The 20,537-nt window shown below is 38.7% G+C and overlaps 1 protein-coding gene across 12 annotated transcripts in view; it reads left to right on the forward strand.

Annotated features, from left to right (window-relative positions):
* The window catches only part of znf536 (zinc finger protein 536), a 177,301-nt gene extending 157,179 nt beyond the window's left edge, over nucleotides 1–20,122 (forward strand). For 9 of the 12 annotated variants that reach the window (XM_057329330.1, XM_057329360.1, XM_057329343.1 and 6 more), the window contains one exon: nucleotides 17,067–20,122. In XM_057329330.1, coding sequence (XP_057185313.1) covers nucleotides 17,067–17,320 — 254 coding nt within the window. In that variant the 3' untranslated portion in view covers nucleotides 17,321–20,122. Of the gene's footprint in view, nucleotides 1–2,961; nucleotides 5,396–17,066 lie in introns of those variants that run through there. The other 3 variants (XM_057329402.1, XM_057329422.1, XM_057329411.1) reach the window with 2 other exon arrangements.
* The last annotated feature ends 415 nt before the right edge of the window (nucleotides 20,123–20,537 follow it).

Consider the following 20,537-nt stretch of genomic DNA (forward strand, 5'->3'; position numbering starts at 1 on the left):
GCAGCAGTTTGGAAATGTCAGAACCTTGACTCCAGACAGCTTCGCTTTTCCCCGAGTGTGCTGGCCCCTGTTAACTGAGCTTGCTCCCAGCCTTGTGCCGAGCTATTGTTCTGTCTGCCTTTTCATTTAGCCATTCTGTTAAGCATGACACATGTATTAACATAAGATGGATCCTGGAGCTATGTGTCCTCTTACCATATGTCTTGTATTACTTTCCAGGGCCCCTCTCTTGTCTTACAGTGAGAGTGTATTATCAGACTCGAACAGTAGAGGGCGCCACATTCATTTTTTCTATGCGCTTCAGTGATGCAAGGTGTTTCAGCGCTATTACAGCATGAAGATTTACGTGGTTCTTGGATTGTGACCTCATAAATAATAATGATGTTCAAGCAAAAATGATGTATTTTTTATTTGTCCGAAGTTATATCGAGGAATACAAATGCTCGGGCAAACAAACACAAACAAACATGATTTAAACTGACATGAGGAGAGAAAGAGAAAACGGACTGTTAACAACATAATTTGATGGGCTCGAGTTGATGATTTCTAGTATGGCAAAATAATTAAACAATCACTCCACACATGCAAAGAGAATGCGATATTGAACAGAGATGAGGAAAAAGTTGTGAGGATCATAAAGTTTGTGTGTTAGTCTCCAGATCGCAGTGGCAGTTGTTTGGGGAAAAGAAATGGCATCCTTAAATAATAACATTCCAGGTGGCTTAGTTAATGAAGAGTGAAAACCAAATATGGTTCGGAATCTGTAACTCATTACCAAAACTTTCTTTAAGAGGAAGTCACGAAGAGCACCGGCCCCTGGGAGACCAGCCGTTTTTAAAACTTGAGAACATAATTTATTATCATTATGGTTATGATTATCTTAATTTCCTCACGGACACCGGAAATGCAAGCAGACAGCTGTAGAGCCTTGACTGCGGCGTATTCTTAAAAACACTGCCAATCACTTCATATTTGATCTATAACAATCACTTTATCTGTGGATTAACATGAAACATCAGCAGGTTAAAGGAAAATGACATTGAGAAACATGATCCTGTTCTCAACGTGAGTTTAGGCGGATGAGTAATTTGGGGGCTTATACTGCCATCTCCTGGACAAAGTATGTGAACAGCAGCTTCCAGTTTAAATCGTGTGTACAAAAACGGCTTCGCTTTTTTTTATCCAGACCAAGTCCGTTGCTTTTTATTACATTTCCCTCTTTTCCCCCACAATTTATAAAAGGTTTGTGTCCTCAGAAAATTGTGTGATTTTTTTTTAATAAAAAATATTTCCAGTATAAAATAGTGTCATTTCTCACTAAAGTAAATATTTGTTAGTGAGCATTTCCTTATGTGAGTGGGCGAAAGTGGTTTAATCATTTGTCTTAATCTCTATCAGCGCTTTCAGAAGCGCCTGACATGCGAGTTGAAAGTGCGTCTTTTTGAAAAAGCGCATCTCGAAATTGCGCGCATAACGCAAAGCGAGTAGGCGTCAGCGTTATTGCTCTCTGGCAAATCTAAATGACGATGTTTTATTCAGTTATTAGTGGCGAACTGACTCCTCGTTTCATTTCCACAACATCTCTTGCGAGAGCACGCTCAAACAAATGCATGTTTTAATTTCATTTTGTCATTTTCATAGAGGCACTTTAAAAGAACACGACTTGGAAATGCACTCTGTAGATTTTATTGCCAAATAATTTTCTTAGGGGTTGTAGAGGGAATTAAACAACATTTATATTATTTAGTTGAAACGGCGATAGCGCATAAATAGGACAAAAGCAGTAAGCATTTTCACCGGATTCAAACTTCAGCAGTAATTGCACAAGTGAGATGTTCGTAGAGTTATTGTCTTGATATTAGAAAGCTTTATATATTTATATCTCGATATTAGAAGTGGAAGAAGTATGAAAGTGTATAAATTACCCTCCTCCCATATCTAATGTTTTATCTAATAATTCTCAAGATTTGTGTTCCATTGTGTCATTGAAGGTTAAATGTGCATCTGAATTCATAAAGTTAATAGGTACTATTTAAACACACACACACACACACACACACACACACACACACACACACACACACACACACACACATCCTCATGGAGGCGTTATAGTCTTCAGCGCAATCATTTATTTCTTTTTAAATGCCTCATCTCATAACACCTCATATTCTTCATAATAACTGTTGCTTTGAAATTCTTAGTGAGTTATCAAATACAAAAGTGTGCGTGCGTGTGTTTTAAATCATTGTTAGGTTATCATAAACCTGTTTTTTATTAGATCAAAAGATGCACATTTTGGTAACGCTAAATGCAATTAAACCTGCTTAAATGAATAAAATCAAATAAAAATGATCCTGATCCACTGTCATGTTCTTCTTTGAACCGTAAACAATTTCTGTAATTTTTAACAAGATTTGTTGTATTATTTATCTATTGTTTGATCCATGTTATTTATAAGATGAATTTTGAAACTTTATGATGTACTGTATTGATATTATTGATATTTTATATAATAGCTTTACACTAGAGAATGACTTAAAGTATTATTTTAAGTAGATATATGGGCATATATTTGGTGCAATTTTGTATGAACACCGTCAATATAAAATATAAATAAAATATATAATTTAAATGCATTCAATAAAAAGATGTGTTTACAACAAAATTGCCAGCAACATTTAAAACTATATGTATTTATTTTAATTGTTTATGTAAAAAAGCTCAATTATCCTAAATTATTTACATTTCACAGTTCATGAAGTGTTACTAAAATATTGGCAAAAAAGTATATATATTAGAAAAAAATGTTAATATCATTTTTTTTAAGTACTTTTTATTGTCATTATTTCTGTCGATCAGAAACTGTATGTATTTCTGAACATTTGTGTGAGAGAGAGAGCAGGAGGGCGGGCACACACAGGCAGTGGTGTTAATCTGCGTTTGTTCTCTTAACCGTAGTTCATCTGTGGGCGGAGGAAGAGGCTTCCCGAAGGTTTGGCTCTGCTCTTACCCCTGAACATAGCCTAACTGACACAGAGATGCAGGACTAATCAGAAACTAACATCACCCCACTACCGGACTGAGCGACCAAGAGCAGGTGACGGACAAAAGAGGAAGAGGACAATGATGATGAAGGACATTATGTTATCAAATGCATTATTTAACGTTAAAGACTTGAAGAGAGAAAAAATGCTAATAAAATAGATGGTGAAAATATGGACAGCACGGTTGGTTTCCTACACAAGCGTTTCGCTGGATGAAGTGAAGAAAATCTGTCGATGTGTAGTGAGCTGGAAACGAGGAAAAAAAACGATTTTTGCTTCCTGTGTTTTATGTGTCTTGAATCCTCCCTTGTGTAGCTGATAAATACCTTGTGTTTTTAAATGCTTTTTTGACTTAGTGAGGAAACTTTTTAGCGATTGTCCCTCAGAGCAACACATTCCTTGAACCAAGATGGCGGCCAGATGCAGTTGCCAGTCTGAGAGACTGAGAAACTGAACAGACTCTCTTGGACAAAATATAAAATGGAGCTCTATCAGTGTTTGAAACTTGACCAATGTTATTTCTCTGAGACTCCCTAACCCGTTCTGCCAGGGCTTTTGGACCAACCTACCACACGTCTGGAGACCAAGCACACTCTTAATAAAAACTCTTTTGTTCTTCCCGCACACACACTCAGCAGTCAGTGCCTGGACGTCAGCACGGATGAATGACAATCCAGTATGTAAAAAAAAATGAAAACGTGGCCCTCAGTGAAAACCCAAAAAGGGAAGCTAAGTGCACTGTGGCTGTGGCTTTATCCCTTGAAAACCGAATTCACAATATGCGTCCGTGTTGTGTACTCCTGATGTTTTTGGCGTGCAGACGTTCGCAGCTGAACTTCTGAGAAAGAGCGCCGTAGCACAGACGGAACCAGCTGAGGTGGCAGGAAGAACAAGTTTACACCGAGCGTGTCTGATGAAACGACACGAGCCAAGGAGACTGCACAAGTACAGCCTGCAGAAATCAAACAGAATCGAGACCCTAACCCTACACGCTTTGATCTCAGTCTTGCTCACTTCAAGTACTCTGGTTATGAGATTGTGTTTGTAAAATACTGCCACCAATCAGTGTTGCAAAGTGTTACGGACTACTGAAATGGTTTGATGTCTTCAATTATTAAAGAAACAAAAAAAAAAGAAAAACAAACATGCAAACAAGAAACAAATATTGTCTAGCCATAGATACAGTCACGCGTTATTGCATTTACAAAGCTAGCTGTTTTAGAGTGTAGGTATTAGATTGGAGTTTTCTTCTCTAGTACTGTAAGTTTTGCCTTTCACCTCTGTAAATTACAAATAACATTAAAAGAAAGAAAAGAAAGAAAAAAGAAAGATCGACAATCTTCTTCTGTTGCTGCAAGCATATACAGTAAATCCATACAGTATATATATATCCATGCCTCATGCAAGCAAATACAAACTTTTAGTTTCCCCTGAAGTATTTTGCACTGTGATAGTAAATGAAAAACCAGTCTATACAGTACACAGATTGCTAATGGAAAATGAAGGTGCGTGTGCGTGCGTGTTTTTTTGTGCGTCCCTTGACATTGTGAAATGATATTCTCTCGATTCTTTTTTGTGAACTCTGCTAATTTGGTCTGTGTAGTTCAAACAATCTCATCCTATGATGGTCATCTCTGTTGCTTTGAGAATTCATTCAATGAACTTCCCCATAAGTCATTGTGTATGGATTCCGTGTGGCGATGCAGTCAAGTCCAATCTGTTCTATTCAAATATTAAAATCTATTCTTTAGTCGTCCTCTTTGCAAAACAAACATCTGAAAAATGAATCTGTTTTCAGTCTCCGTTCTAGTTTACATCCTTTTGTATATGCTACAGTTTAAAAGAAAAGGTCTCAAAGTTGAAACTGTTTAGTGAACAGGTTTACGAAAAACTAGTACAGGCTTTGTGAGGTAAAGGAATATGACAGGGAGGGTCAGTGATAGGAGACCAATCCCTATATACACTGGTTCTAGATGAGCACACCTCTGGCTCCCTCCTCTGTGTAGTATGAATAAGCATCTATCGCTATTTCAATCCGTCTGGACTAATATATGAGCATTCCACACCTCTGAGCTGTCTTGTGGACTGTATGACTTTCATTTGGTTGCTGTATCCTCATGGCAGATGCTTTGTTTTGTAACTACTGAACTGTACTTATAATGAGAAATAAAATGTATTCAAACTATGAAACGTCAGTGTGACCAAATGAGCATTTTTGTGCTTTTTGAGTTGCAATTTTACATGTCTAATGTTGAGTGTGAAAATGTTGAACGTTAAGGCCATCTAGAAAATCATATTCTTGAATCGGTATCTTTGTCATGTGTACAGTGAAAACAAATAAATATCCTTCAAGATTATACAAGTTTACATACTTGTTTTCAGATAACCTATCTTAAAATGTATTGTGTTTTGTATTGTTTCACTGGCAAAATGTATTCCCACTTGATGATTATGCTTGAATCTTCCAATGCAACAAGACGAAATACACTCAAAGGGATAGTTCTCCCAATTCACTCCCCCCAAGTTGTTCCAAACCTGTATAAATTCCGTTGTTCTGTTGAACACAAAGAAAGATATTTGGAAAAAATATATGTCTGAGGAACCACTGACTACCATGTAGTGGAAAATTTTAAATGGTGCCCTAGAACTGGTTGTTTTCCTAAATGATCTCATTTTGTGTTCGACAGAACAAAAATACCCTACCATGGTAGTCAATGATGTCCCAGATCGGTCAGTTGCTAACATTCTTCCAAATATCTTTCTTTGTGTTCATCGGAACAAAGGCATTTATAAAGGTTTGGAACAACTTGCTGCTTTTGAACTCATCTGTAGAGTTACAGGCACACACGAGGGCAGCACTTAAAGATCGGGTAACACACGCAGTTTCTGCCAATCTCATATTAATCTTGAGTACCTATACAATGGTATTGCATACGTAGTATTTAGTTTGATCAAATGTATAAAAGAGAGATACAGCTGTACGATTATTTCCGGAAAAAGACGAGCTGATGGAGGCAGTGACGGGACTACAGCATGAGCACATAATACATCATCGCAATAATCCCTTTGTGTTTTGTACATTATGCACGTACGCGCCGATTGCCAACAAAACACAGACATATGACTTAGTTTGACTTACCGCGTGCAGTTCATGTCCGGCATCTTTTAGCACTGGGACTGCGCCATCTATCAGTTTCAAACGATCTCCAAATCCAGCGTTATATCTACCGTTTACATAACATCCATCACTGAAATGCCGTGACGAAAAAAAAAGCACACCTTAACTTCTCTCACTATCGCAAGATTAATGAGCTGCAGCTGCAGGCCCACAGCGCAGCCAATCTTGACGCAGCGCAGCCGATCTTGATAAGCGGGTCTTCCTATCGCTCGTCTGTTGGCGCGTGGGCTGGCTATTTCTTTCGCCTTAGAATTAAAAGGAATAGGATCCCTGTTACGAAACAGGGCTCCAGACTTATAAAAAACTTTCAGAAACAAGTTGGAGTGCTGGGGGAGTGTATCAAGCACAGAAATACTACGTCATACGTCCAACTCGTTTTTCAACAAGTTGACCATGTTAAGCATGAGAAGCCAGCACGTTTAACAGTGTAAAGAAGTCAGAATGCATGAAATAGCACGTTACCTGATCTTTAAACATAAACTCTTACTAGCAATAGCCATACTTGTAGGATAGACAGCAGAAATGATAAATCTCTCTCTCGTTCTCGGTTTCTCTCAACCCCTGACACCAGTGTTAAGTGTAGTACATGGTGTTAGCTACAGGGCTACAGGCCTGTGTGTTTCTGGTGAGTGTGTGTATGTCTGACACAGGAGCAGTATAGATTATGACAGCTCGTATTACCAGCTGTGTTTCTGCTAACCGTGCTTCTATAGCCTTGGGCTAGAGCCGTGTTAATTCTCTAAACCTGTAAAAGCCTGAAAATTGTTTGGAAATGTGAATGCTTATCCTCTTATTTCCTCTGACTTTAGTCATTGCAACATATTCAATAGCCTGTGTGTCTTGAAATCATTACACGTGGCAGTTTAAAACCTTTTGACTTTCTGAGGCACTCGTGTGATACCAATACAATAAGCAGATATGACTGCTGTTTCAATGATGTCATTTATCGTCTCTGAGCAACAAACATTTAAGTGCAGGATACGCCTCTCAAGGACGTTACCGTCTCACTGGCTCTTACCAGAGATGGATTTGCCCTGTCACACACTCTCATCATAGGCCGATGACAAGCTCTAACTGACACCCTTTGGCACAAGGGTCTATTATGTCAGTAGCTCAGAGAGATAAGACCAAACACACAAAAATGGTCCACTCAGCACACCCATTCCACTGCAGACTAAGGGATTTCCCCCCTTATAAGTCAGTACTTTATTGTATTTTTTTCCCTTTAACCTCTTCCTGTGAGTTAGCATGGCCCCGTGGAGGGAAACCCGATCTACAGTACTTTAGCCTGATGAGATCCATATTTGTGTTAACCTGCCGTCAGGACCCCGGTGAGAGAAGGTGTCTAAGGTCAACGCCTGACTAATTTTTAAACGGATCAGCTACACTAGACCAGATGGGGAAGGGCCTGGACTTAATAAAACCCACATCCTGAAAAAGTAACCGTTTCATTTTCCTGGCACCCCTCCTTATGTCTGCCCTGTCTGGAGCAGTTGAACCATGTGGAACTTTTTAACCAAGAACAAAGTCGACAAAAATAATTTGATTATCATAATTTAATGTAAGAATAAAGGACAAGATATGGACAGGGAAGACAATGTACATATCATTTGGGGATTTTAGAGTATGGAGGGGGTAATAATATCCTGTAACCTAAAATTTCCTTTGTTATTTATTTGTCATTTGTTATTTATTTTAGCTGATAGGAAGACTAATCAAAACAATGAAATCAAACCAGATTAATTATAAAACAAAGGCAGATTTTGACCAAAAAGCTGGCTAACACGTCATATAAATTGTTCTTATGTGTAGTGTTGAATCACCAAAAAAAACTAATACAAATCATGTTACTGTACCATTTTAGTGATGTGTACCTTGGTAATGCTATATTCTTACTTTTTTTAAGTATTGTCTAAATAGCATGGGATAGGAATATGGTTAGTATTATTTTGTTATCATACACATTTTGTTATGTGTGTGTATATAAGCCCTTTGAACGACTGTCAACAGTCACAGCACATTGCTGCCACGCCATTTATATATTGTATAAATGTGTGTGTATGTAGCTGATGTGTTTAAGAAGGCTGCACGGCTGGGTTGCTGTGTGCCAGCACTTGTAGCCAGGCAGATGGTGACCTGAGCTTGAACCTCTCTTCCCTCTCATTTGTTCAGCTGGCTTTCATTTGGCCTGCAAGCTGAAAGTGGAGAATCCACAATTCTTTATTTATACCACCAGATGGCGCTATAAACCAACTAATAGCACCATCTGTTGCGGGGAATGGAGGCCTCCAATACTTTATAATCTTTGAACGCCAACACAGTGACAGATAAACGATTATAATTAACGCAGGGAAATTATACTAGTAAGTCTTGATAGAAATGATGTGGGAGTATCAGACATGTTTTACAGGCATAGTTGACTCCGAGTTTCCTTCATTTACTGTTCTTTTATGTAGCTCCAAACCTGTGTGATTTTTTACATCGAACAAAAACTTGATGCATACAATGATAATGTTTTTCATACAATGAAAATGGATGACCAGGGACAACGATGGTCACCATTAGTGTTCATTGTAAGGAAAAAAGCAATGTATGCCATCCGCCAGATAGCTCTTTGTGTGTAGCCTGAGTTGAATAGGTTGGAACAACTCGAGCGTGAATAAATGGTGACAAATGTTTCATTTTTGAGTGAACTGTACCTTTAATACTTTAGATCTTATAAGATTATTCTTCCATCGAGTCGCATGGGTGATATTAAACACGTTTAGCCTGTTCATATGAAATCTCGTCATTAGAGCGAACTAAACGTTATCTGAGAGCGAAAGGCATTGTCTCCAGAGAGAATTGCACTTTCTTTCCATTTTCAATCCGTAGTCAATCTGTAATCAATCTTCTCAGACGTTATTTGACAGCCTTTTCACATTTCTACACATTTTTGTGCACGTCCTTACTCTCTCATTTACACACACACAGATAACAGTCATCTGTCACCATTCGAGAGCTCTGTGTGAATACCCGGCGCCTGGATACAACGTGTCGTAATGGTCATCATCAGCGTGCGCATGCGGCCTCACACACATGCACACGCAACTTGCGTGCGTTTGTGTTTCTGTGTGTGCGTGTTTGCTCATCTCTCAGACAGGGTCTTATGAATCGATGATCATGTGATATAAGAGAGATAGATGGCTCCAAGCTCCATCATGTCTTCTCTAATTGTAAAATATTAGTTACATTAGAGTGTGTTGGGTGATTAATGGAACATATTTGGAGGTGGCCCGTCCTGGCCCTCCCCCCGCTAAAGCCTCCTCTACTAACTCCCTTCAACTGAAGGGATTTCTGTTATGGCAGACAAATAGGTCCTGGAGAGGAATAGAAGGTAGGAATGAGAAGAAAGCAAGAGATGGAAGTAGAAGGGGGAAATTCAAGAGAAGAGGGGGGAAGAGTCGTGTGGAAAACAGGCAATGGTGGATAGTGAGAGAGCCTAATGTAATCATTGATTTTGTAGCAAAATGACTGCCAGACACCACAAAACCTGCGTTTGCAGTTATTTCATGAGTTTCCATATGATGCTTGAACACAATAAAGGGTAAACTACAGTACTTTATTAACATAGTAAGTGTAGGCTAATATTTCATACATAATAAATTGGGTTAGTGAAAGGATAAAGAACTGTGGCAAGAGTGAATAAAGCAGCTGTTTACATACAGTAATCTTGCACAGTGATGGACAAAGAAAACATGCACACTCCTCACAAACTTTAGTTTTGAGCATTTATCAGTCAATTTATGTCATTGTTTATCAGCCTAAGCTTGTTTTCATTGTTACATTAACTAAAGAGAACAGTCACCTATTGTCCCGGATAAAAAACTTCAAAGTTATACCTTACCTCTATACCTTTACATGTACAAAACATGAAAGGTTTTCCTTTTTGGTGCACACTGTTGTTTACCTTTAAAGGTACAGTTAAAATGTTTTGTAGCAGAAGTCGTCACTAGCAAAGGCCATTGATCACAGTATATAAACATCACAATGTAAAAAACCTTTCCTTAAACTTTAGTTAAGTAACTTAATATTTTAAACTTTGTCCAGTGGTGATTTATTGCAAAACAAACATTTAAAAACGTAAAATAGTAAGTTGAAATGATTTGTAAACATAAGTCAGCAGGACAAGACTGCATTTCACAGTGCAGCACTTGTTAACCCAGTATGGAGCTTAAAAATGACCCCAAAATTACAATTCTGTCATTACTTACTCACTCTCTTTGTTAGTTATCACCACTTTTAAAGACTAGTTTGAGACTAGTCAGCTAGAAGTTGGACTCTCTCACACACACAATCACACACACACACACACACACACACACACACACACGCACGCACACACACACACACACGCACACACGCACACACGCGCACACACACTCGCAGACATTTATTATGTGTCTGCAGTGACAGCTCAGCACTAGAATGTGCAGCAATATGCTCTATGGGGAGAGAGAGAAGTGAGCAGAACAGCAGATGAGTACTCATGAACTCTTCCTCCCTTGGCCACACAGATACCCACACACAGACATACAGTACTGCTGAGACTGCCTGACACATCGCTCTCATCACATGATGTATATACAGACTTTTACCCTTGAGCCTTTCTAACTCTTGACCAATCACAGGGCTCCATGTAGGTCCTTGCCAGAACCTCTCATACACTGCCAGTAAAGGAAGTGGTATATTATCTAAAGAACCTTTCCCCCAAACTTTCTCCACGTAGTTATTCAGACATGTCCGTGTGGACAAACAAAACGAAACGCTCTGAAAGACTACACAGAATTCCATTTGTTCAGAAAAGGATGAAATGAAGCCGGCTAAAGATGATGAGTAGAGACATTTTGGGAAATGTTTAGTACATAAAATGTTCTTTTTGAAAGTGAATTACTTCTGATGCAGCGGTTAGTAAACTAGTTTAGTGTTTAACATGGGAGCTTTCAGAGCTTTTGCACACACTCGCTCACGACCAGTTCTCAGTTCTTTTGCATTGTTTTTCTGTTGTTTTTCCCAGAGAGACAAACCACGGCATCAGTTTTTCAAACTGCACCATGATTTTCCTTAGAGCTCCATGCAGCATTAAAAATATTCTATTTTTATGTATAAGTCTCACGGCTTTTTTTAAAGAAATATTCACTGTGGTTGACTTGTGAGAGGCGGATAACCTACAAAATCCACTGTTTGTCTTTATAAAAAATTCTCTTGATCTTGTTCATAACGATAAAATCTGTCTAAAACAGAATTTATATCTGAGCGCGTTTGTGTTGTGGTGCAGTGCAGGTTTATATAGAGCCGTGTAAAGATGTTCAGCTTACTGTTGGCCTATTGTAGTCATGTCTTTGCTTCGTTGTGTTTACCAAATCAGAGCGAGTGGATCTGAAGGTGTGATGTCGGTTTTAGTGTGGAATCTTTCTCGGCAGGGTTTTGGGAGCAGGTGGGGAGAGATAGTGCGTGGCGCACTAACGTTGCGGAGGGATTTGGGTGTTTGGAAGCTCTCTTTGCTGAGTAATCTCCCAGCCTTTACAACACGCAGGTTATTACTGGCCGACAGATGGTACATCACTTTTTACTGCTCACACCTTCTGTGGCTTGCGTGCTCCCCAGACACACACTCACACACTCTCTCTGTTTTTTTCTTTATCTTCTTCTCCTCTTCCATATAGGTGACAGTCAAACACACACACACACACACACACACACAGAAGAAAAGTTTCCACTCAGATATAAGCACATGGATATACGGCGCGTGCTGTGTGAGTGTTCTCATAGGCACGTTGGGTTTTCTCACAGGAGCAAAGCAGAAGAAAACTGGCACATACACAGACATGCAGCACTTTTGGGCAAGGATTGCCGTGCCTATACAGGTACTGGATTTTAACAGTTATGTGATCAACTAAAGCCATGAAAAAAAGGAATCTAACTAATGAGATTTCTCAAATATCTCAGTTTGAATCAAGATGATCTCATTTGTACCTTTAGAATCAGACATCTGTAATACTACTTTATGAATTTATCATTTTGTCGCCTTGAAATTAAAAGTTCTATCTGCATTCTGAGCAGTTTTGAGATATTAAGCTTTTACAGGTTCTTGTATTCCAATTAATTTTGTATAAAAAAGTCCCCAAATCTTCAAAAACAAAGAAAAAATATCACAATGTAAATGAATAATTTGAGAATATCACAGTAAAATCGCCAGTGTTAAAAAAGTCAAATTAACACTCACAGTGTATATACTGTATAATCCACACTCTCAAAGAGTGGATTATATAAACACTGTCAGAGTTAATTTGACTTTTTTTTAACACTGGCGATTTTACTGTGTGTGAATAATTCAATTTGGAAAAAAATGCCAGATAATTCCTTAAAATGTCACATTTTCTACAGCTGTTATATATGCAATTGTCATAGTTGAATAGCAGCGTATCAACAATTGTCTCACATTTCATTCAATTTCTAATTCCTAAATCCTAAAAAGATTAAGAGAAACAACTGAGATAAACTTGCTACTTTCATAACATAACCCAGTAAAGTCTACTGAACAATAAAAGAGTAACCTCAATCTCAGTAAAATGTTTCTCCTTGTGGGAAACTGTGTACTAAAACATACCCCATGTTAAACATGAACCCTAACATGGAGCGGATGTTTTTAAACCACATCAGTTCTGAATCAGGCGACCTTACCCATACCTTTAGTGTGACCTGAAAGGATATGAGTGTTTAAATCCTTGATCACTCATAGAACGGAAGTCTCTCTCTCCTTCAGTTTTCCCATCTCACTCGTTCTTAGGGTAGAGTTACTCACAGTGAGCATATGAAAGTCATTAGAGGCTCTGCAGCGTGTCAGGTGCCAGCTCACACACACGCAAATAGATGCACACAAACACCACAACATGCTATACTGTACACATACCCCCACATAAAGCCACACACATGCAGGAACAGAAATTCATGACATGCTCATGAGCTATTATTTTTCAAAGACATGCCACACATACACAGGGACACATGCTCGACTGTGTAAACACACACACACACACACACACACACACACACACACACACACACACACACACACACACACACACACACACACACACACACACACACACACACACACGTATTGTGTTACCAGGTCCCTGTTAATGGCTTTTAGGTTTATCTGAGAAATTGTTGTAATATTTTTTCTGTATCATATTGTATTTATTATTTATGTCATCCGCATGAATTCATTTTAAACCTTAAAATATGAGAAAGATNACACACACACACACACACACACACACACACACACACACACACACACACACACACACACACACACACACACACACACACACACACACATTCACATACACATACACACAGGCACAGTAAAAGTGCTGAAGCCCTGCAGGTTCATTCTGCTGCATGGGGCAGGGGATTCGTCATGTGCTGATGAGCTGTTATAATAATATATGAGCAAATCACAAGCATTCTGCAAATTAATCATTTTTCCTTCTCAACACCCTTCTCTCCCTCTTTCTCTCTGTCACACACACATGCTCTTTGTTGCTGATCGTCGGAGAGGGTGACTTCTCACAGACAGACAGAGGTGAGAGGCAGTTCTCTCTCACAGATGGTAGCTCTGGCATCAGATGGAATTTGTATAAGAGTGATTTTGATTACATGCCAAAGCATCTCCGTGTCTGTGCACGTGTTCGCGAGCATGCTTCTGCTTGCTTACATACCACAACATGTAGACGCATTGTTCAAAGGCATCTTGTTGTTTTGTTCGTGCATTTTTAGATTGCGTTTGTGTGTGACGATGAGATTATAGGAAGAGAATGAAAATGACAGAGGGCGAGACGGTAATAGCAGAAGGCACCGCAAGAGGGAGCCTTAGACGTGTTTTGGGAGAGGATGAGGGTTTAAAACAGAGACTGAAAAAGATATTAAGATATCCTGGTATATGGAAATACAAAATGTGTGAATTGAATGAATGAATGAATGTGAATGTTTTTCGTTTGTTCTCTTTTCATTTTTGGCACGATAGACAGTGAGATTGGGAAGGACAGTGATGGAGTGATGTCGGGGAGTTTGCAGGAAGTGGATGTTATCATTGGTTCTCCCTCCTCCTCTCCTTCGCCCTCTGATCTCCACATATGAGGCCTTCGGGGGTTAATTAGGCAGGCGTGATAATGGCACACTGCTGAAAATAATAGAAGTCTTTCTCTTTTTCTCTCTCGTCTCTCTATTTTGAGACTAGGTTACAGTAAGGGGAAAAAAGAAAAAGATCTATATGTTATTTAAAAAAACCTTGTATGTGCAGCTGCAAATGTAAATGAGTGGTTTTTGGAAACAAAACATTCAAAGGATGTATTGGTCATTGGTAACAAGCGCATTGGAATTTTTACTCACACAGGACTTGGAGTTTCGAGAAGCAGTGTAAGAAAAAACGTGGAACGGATTGATGCGTGCTGGAGAGAAAGGGAAAGAATGAAGAAATGAAATGATTCATACTAGTTCATGTCACTTGGCACTGATTCTCTTGATTCACGAGAGCTTTGAATAAAAGAAATGAAAGAAAAACAAGAAAGGAAAAGAAAAGAGTTTCTACCATCACTGTCAGTATTGTTGCAAATATGTACTTTCCCATAGAAAAACCATAAATGAGATCTCTGTGATATGTCAATTATGTCTCTTAGACTGCAGTGAGATTAAATGAGGAACAAATGGAAACTTATGTTTAAGCCTTTTTTAAAATTGCAATAATGTCAAAAAAGATCTCAACAATTTCACAATCTGTTTTCATCAAAATACCACAGACTCCAATCAAAAGATTCTGCCAAGAACAAATGATTTGAAGTGGAGACAAAAGTTCTATTGTTTTAACTGGAGCTAATTAACCTACCCATAATCTGAGCCCTAAAAATAAACTTAGTTTTTATAATAATAATTTAAGTAAAGATGTACACACTATTTAACATATTTTCTTTATATGTTTTATACATTTTAACATAATCTTTATATATATTTAAAGCTTTGTCTGGGAACAATCATCACAATATACATGCTTCACTGCATTTATTTTGAACATTTAAAAATATAACAAACATGTCAAAACACACCTCCACACATAAACACCCATGTAAAGCATAAACTCAATTCTGCTTTGATAGTAATCAAGAGAAGCACACAAAAGTGTTCATGTTTTTGTGTTGTATTTTTAAAAGTAAAGGACATAAAAGTATTAAGGGAGACGACTAGGGCTCTTTACCGTCACCTGAAAACAAACACTAGCATAACGCACATGCTACAATACACTGTGTGTACATCTTGGTGCATCACATTTCAGCTCTCGTCCTTTTTCTCTTGTCATTTAAGAACCAGCAATAAAACTAGCCAAAATTGGCCCAATTAGTTTCTTTGAGACAACTATTACGGGGAACATTTTGAGAAGGGGTTCAATGTTATATTTATCTGATATAAGAAAAGTGTCTTCTGTCACAAAACACCCCTTGAAATAGGATTCATTGTTACCAATTATTTTGACCACCAAATAGGCACCCTTAAGGGGCAGTATTATCTCACTTTGAAAAGCGAGCCGCGAGATTTCCGGAAGAATATGGAGCGGTGACAGAGGTTCCATATCAATAGGCTTTCTTCTTTTGTGTCTCTATGAGAACTGTTAATCATTTACCTGCGGTTCTGTCAGAGCCACAGCGAGCGCGACACCCCCTTCTTTCTCTTTCTTTCTGTCTGGTTCATCCTTCCTACACACACAATATGATTCTTTTTAAACAGAATTGGAAATTGCCTCCGTCCATTGAACCAGCTATAAAAACTCCCTCCGCATTTCCCAAACACCCATTCCTTCATGAAAACAGACAAAATATGTGAGAAATAAGAAAGAAATCTCACAGTTGGCGACACTCGTTTGCTCCATGTATAAAAAGGCACGAGAATAGTCTGCCTCTCAGACTTAGTGCGATGTAAGGGAGTGTGAAATTAAAGTTCGAATGAATCAAGCGGCCGGGATTGTGCGCCGTTGGCTTGCTTATCAGACAACTGGAACATCGAAAGCACTAAAACTTGTAGCAATCCCCTTTGTACCAGGGCCTCAACAGACACTGTCATATTCAAAACCCTCTGAGACTCCAAAGCCAAACACAAAGTGCTTATAAATCCCTCTTTTTGCTGCCACACACACACCCGGGGGATGCGTCGATTTTTTTAACATTACATTGAGGCTCCACCTTTAATGCAGCCGCTTTACATTCTCCACACCAACACGGCTGCTATTTTAAACCAGCATGTTAATTTGATTTAGTGCTTTTCAAATTGAATTGAGAAAAATGGAGAGCCAATGTACTGTTATTAATGTTCTAAAGTAGTGCGTAGCCGAAAGTGCCTGGCTTTGCTCTAAGTGGATGGGCCTGATAAGAGAGTCAGATATGATAGGCACGTAATCTGCATTCCTCAAACAGACTTGTGTGGGCTATTAAGAGCCATTGTGTACAATGCGCCGATGATCAGATCCAATCTCTTAAACAGTTGTACTTGCTCCAAGCTGAAAAGAGCACTTTCAAAGGTCTGTGGAATAGCGCACAAAGAAAACGTTTGTGTCTAAATAACCAAAAATGTTCACAGTTTCAAGCAGATTGGGAAAATAGATGTAATACAAACTGACGAATCAAAAGATTAAACGTCTGACTTGTAGTTTTTGTGATTGAACTTTTTGATATTTTATAGAAAGACGCTTTGAATAAACAATGGTAAAATTGATTTATTTATGATTTTGCTTTCTCTTGAACACACAGGTCACGGAGGTCAGAGGCCATTCCAGTGCCAGTACTGCCCCTATAGCGCTTCTCAAAAAGGCAACCTGAAGACCCATGTTCTGTGCGTGCACCGCATGCCCTTTGACAACAGCCAGTACCCAGACCGCCGCTTCAAACGTTCCCGCATAGACTCGGATGTTACCGGGAGCTCAGAGGATGGGAACCCTCTCTCTTCGGCACAGGGGACCACAGGAGAAGGTATTTCTGGTGATATGTCTCACTTTTTTGAGTGAAACATAAAGCTTGATACAGGGATCTCTTATGACCTTCAGCGGTTTGAAGTGATAATGTCATTGTTGCAACATCACGTTAGTGGACACCACGTCATACAAGTGTTAGCACGGCAAATGTCCAAATGAAGAATTGCCTAATACAGCTCTCAAAAACTACACTGACTTTTATTCGATAATATGTGGATCAAACCGAATCAATTCACTACGGCCTCACTGGGTGTTTTGTGAAGCACGGGACAGAGATGATAAAGCAGACAAACCGAATCCTGTTCTGAAACTAAATACACTGCTCTTATTGGAACTGCCTGAAATGAGCGCTGAAGGGACATTACTGAAGAAAGAAAGAAAGAAATGACAATGTAAAAAAAAGAAAAAAGACTGTCATTAAAGTCCTCCAAAAATAATGCTTTTATCAGAAAAACGATCCGCAGCAACGATTCCTCGACAGTTGGAAGGGAAAGAAAGATGGAGGGGAGGTGTTGAGCGCACCCTTCACGAACATGACACCACCAGTGGCCATTTGCCCAGCGCCACTGACGTGCAGGGATGGAGCGAACGGACGGAGGGATGCGGATCGTGAAATGAGGGGGGGTGGAGGGGGGACTTGGTGCCAGCCTGACTGGAGCTGTCATCACAGAGGAAATCAATTCAACCCCCTCCCACCCCGCTTCCATTCACCCCCCTCCCTCTTCCTCATTTCGCCTCGCCTCACTCTTTCACAACACGTCAAGAGAAACCTTAGTCGCCCGTATAGCCGGGCGGCTGAGGGGTCAGCCTCAGACCTGTCTGATGACTAGTAGCACTTCCTGTCAGCCTCCCTCGTTCCCTCTCGCTCCTTCTCCTGTGACAAAAAATAATGATGGTCAATAACATTGTATAATAATCACTGGTGTTTTTTCTTTTTCATTGTTGTGCAGTTTTATGATGTAATTTGGGGCAACAACACAGTGGGGAAACACTGTACATGTGCTTTATTTCCATTCTGCACTTCTTAATGATAAAAAATGTTGGTTGGCCTTGATGAAAGTGCTGCTTTTATTCAAACTGGTGGATGTTAGGTAAAGTGTACAGATGTACAGGGAACTATTTAGGCAGAGGCTGAAAATGTTGTTTGTTTTTGTGTAACGTGAAAATAATATGAAGGAACTGTAGCGCTTTTGTGGGGTTTATTGACTACCTTCTTTGAAAGCAGCATTATGAAGACAAACTGTAGATATGAAGTATATAGATAATCACTTTTACTGCTACCTGACTGTAATCTTAACTTCAGACATTTATAGGTTCGTTGTTTTGTGTGTGTTTTTTACATGATTGTTTATAACATGAAGTTTTGATTTGTTTTTATGTTTAAAAAGGTCTTTTTTTATCAACATGGCCCCATTTTTGTGTACTTGTTATCCTGAATGTTCCTCTACTGAAGGAGATTAACAACGCAGGCAGTTTGGATCGTATGGAATCAAGCCTCTTAAAGAGCAAAATAAAGTGTATCAACTTTCATTGTACTCCCTTTTATTGAAGGGTTAGAAGGTAAATAAGTATGGCGCTTTTTCTTGCCCGTGTAGGGGGTTAGAGATGCATGGGTGGTGGGGGGGTGGATATTAATGTTTTGTGATAAACAGAAATGATCCGGACTTTAAGAAAGTCAGTATCTTCTCGCTCAGCACAGGGAAGCTCAGCACTTAAACCCCAGGGCCTTATAGCTGCTCTGCTCACACCAGAGGGACTTTAGAGAACTCACAAATACCCGCCACGCTTCTCACTACGCAGTAAATAAAAACATTATCCCTTATCAGAGCCCTAGGTTTCTCAAGAAACAAAGATAGAAGTAAAAAAACTAGCAGTGGTCTAGAGATGTTACAAGGTCTCCATGTGACAGTTCTTTCATTTGCCATAACCCAAGAAAATACTTGTGTCTTTTAGTTTCATTTTTGAGTCTTTTTTATTTTTTAAGGATAGTTCTCACTGCCTTAAACCGAGTCGATAAATTAAATGCAACTATTTGTATAATCTCAGCAAGGGAGGAAATGTTTTAAAGACATACTTTGTAACTACATTAAGCTTTAGAGGTTTCAACGCACTACTGTGTTTTCTGGTGCCTGTCAGTCGCTTGCTTTTCTCGTGTGTACTGTATGTAAGTGTGCGCACCCCAACCTAAGTAGATTCGAGTTTAAAAAAAATCTAAAGACATTCCATTCACCGCACTGTTTCTTTGCTTTTTAGTATTTCTGGATCGTTTTTGGAGCTCTGGCAATCATTTTGTTATTGACACTGGAAGATGTTTTTATTTATTTCAGTTCTTTTGTATTGTGGTTCTTTATCCCATTAGTTTAGGTGGTAATCCCCATTAAAAAAAAAACTGTAACCGAATTATGTCCATCGATACAGTTACTTGCATATTTTAGAGCTCTACAATATTGTGCTTCTTGGGAAAATAAAAAATCATGTCAGTTTTATTTCTCTCTATAATATTCTATATGTGTTCATGAACTGTCCAACTGTATACTGTCCAACATTCCTAAATGAAGAATATTTCTATATCAGAGATGGTGCAAAGGAGGCTAGAGGATTATATTGCTTCTAATATTTTTTTAACAAGTACGACTTGTTATTGTATTTAAGGATTATTCCCGGTCTTTATTTATTATCATACATCTGTTTGATAAAAGAAGAGAAAGTATTCTGATGAAGTATCAAAACTTTTATTTGAGCAATGGCTGTTTTCTTTCTGCTGTTTAGAAGTTCTAATGTCTTTGAAGCAGTACAGTTTGATCCAGTGTTTTACGCAATAAAACCTCTACCTCTAAAAACGACGACTTTGCTTTGTTCATCAAAAAACGATTTTAAAATGTGTGTCGTTGTTGGGAAAATATTTTCCCTTGTTGCTTAATACTTGTTAATTACTCTTAATATTCCTTTATGTTTTTTAGAGGCAAAGTTTATTCATCTTAAAAAATGTGGCCATTAGGCAGAATATATTTCAGTTATTTCATTTTAAGTGAAAAACAGTTTTGGAGTTTTATGTGCATATGTGAAGTATACAGTTCTTCTAACAATAAAGGTTATTTAGATCATGTTCATAAGTTACACAGATGCACACACAAGTGCTTAAAATGAAATGCATAACACACACAACACACTTGCAGAAAACCACAGATCTTCATCTAAAAGCTTTTGTAGCCATTTAAGTTCCTCCACGGCTGCTGCTGCTGCCCATAAT

The sequence above is a fragment of the Triplophysa rosa genome, linkage group LG1, assembly GCF_024868665.1.
Source record: "Triplophysa rosa linkage group LG1, Trosa_1v2, whole genome shotgun sequence".
Lineage (NCBI taxonomy): Eukaryota > Metazoa > Chordata > Actinopteri > Cypriniformes > Nemacheilidae > Triplophysa > Triplophysa rosa.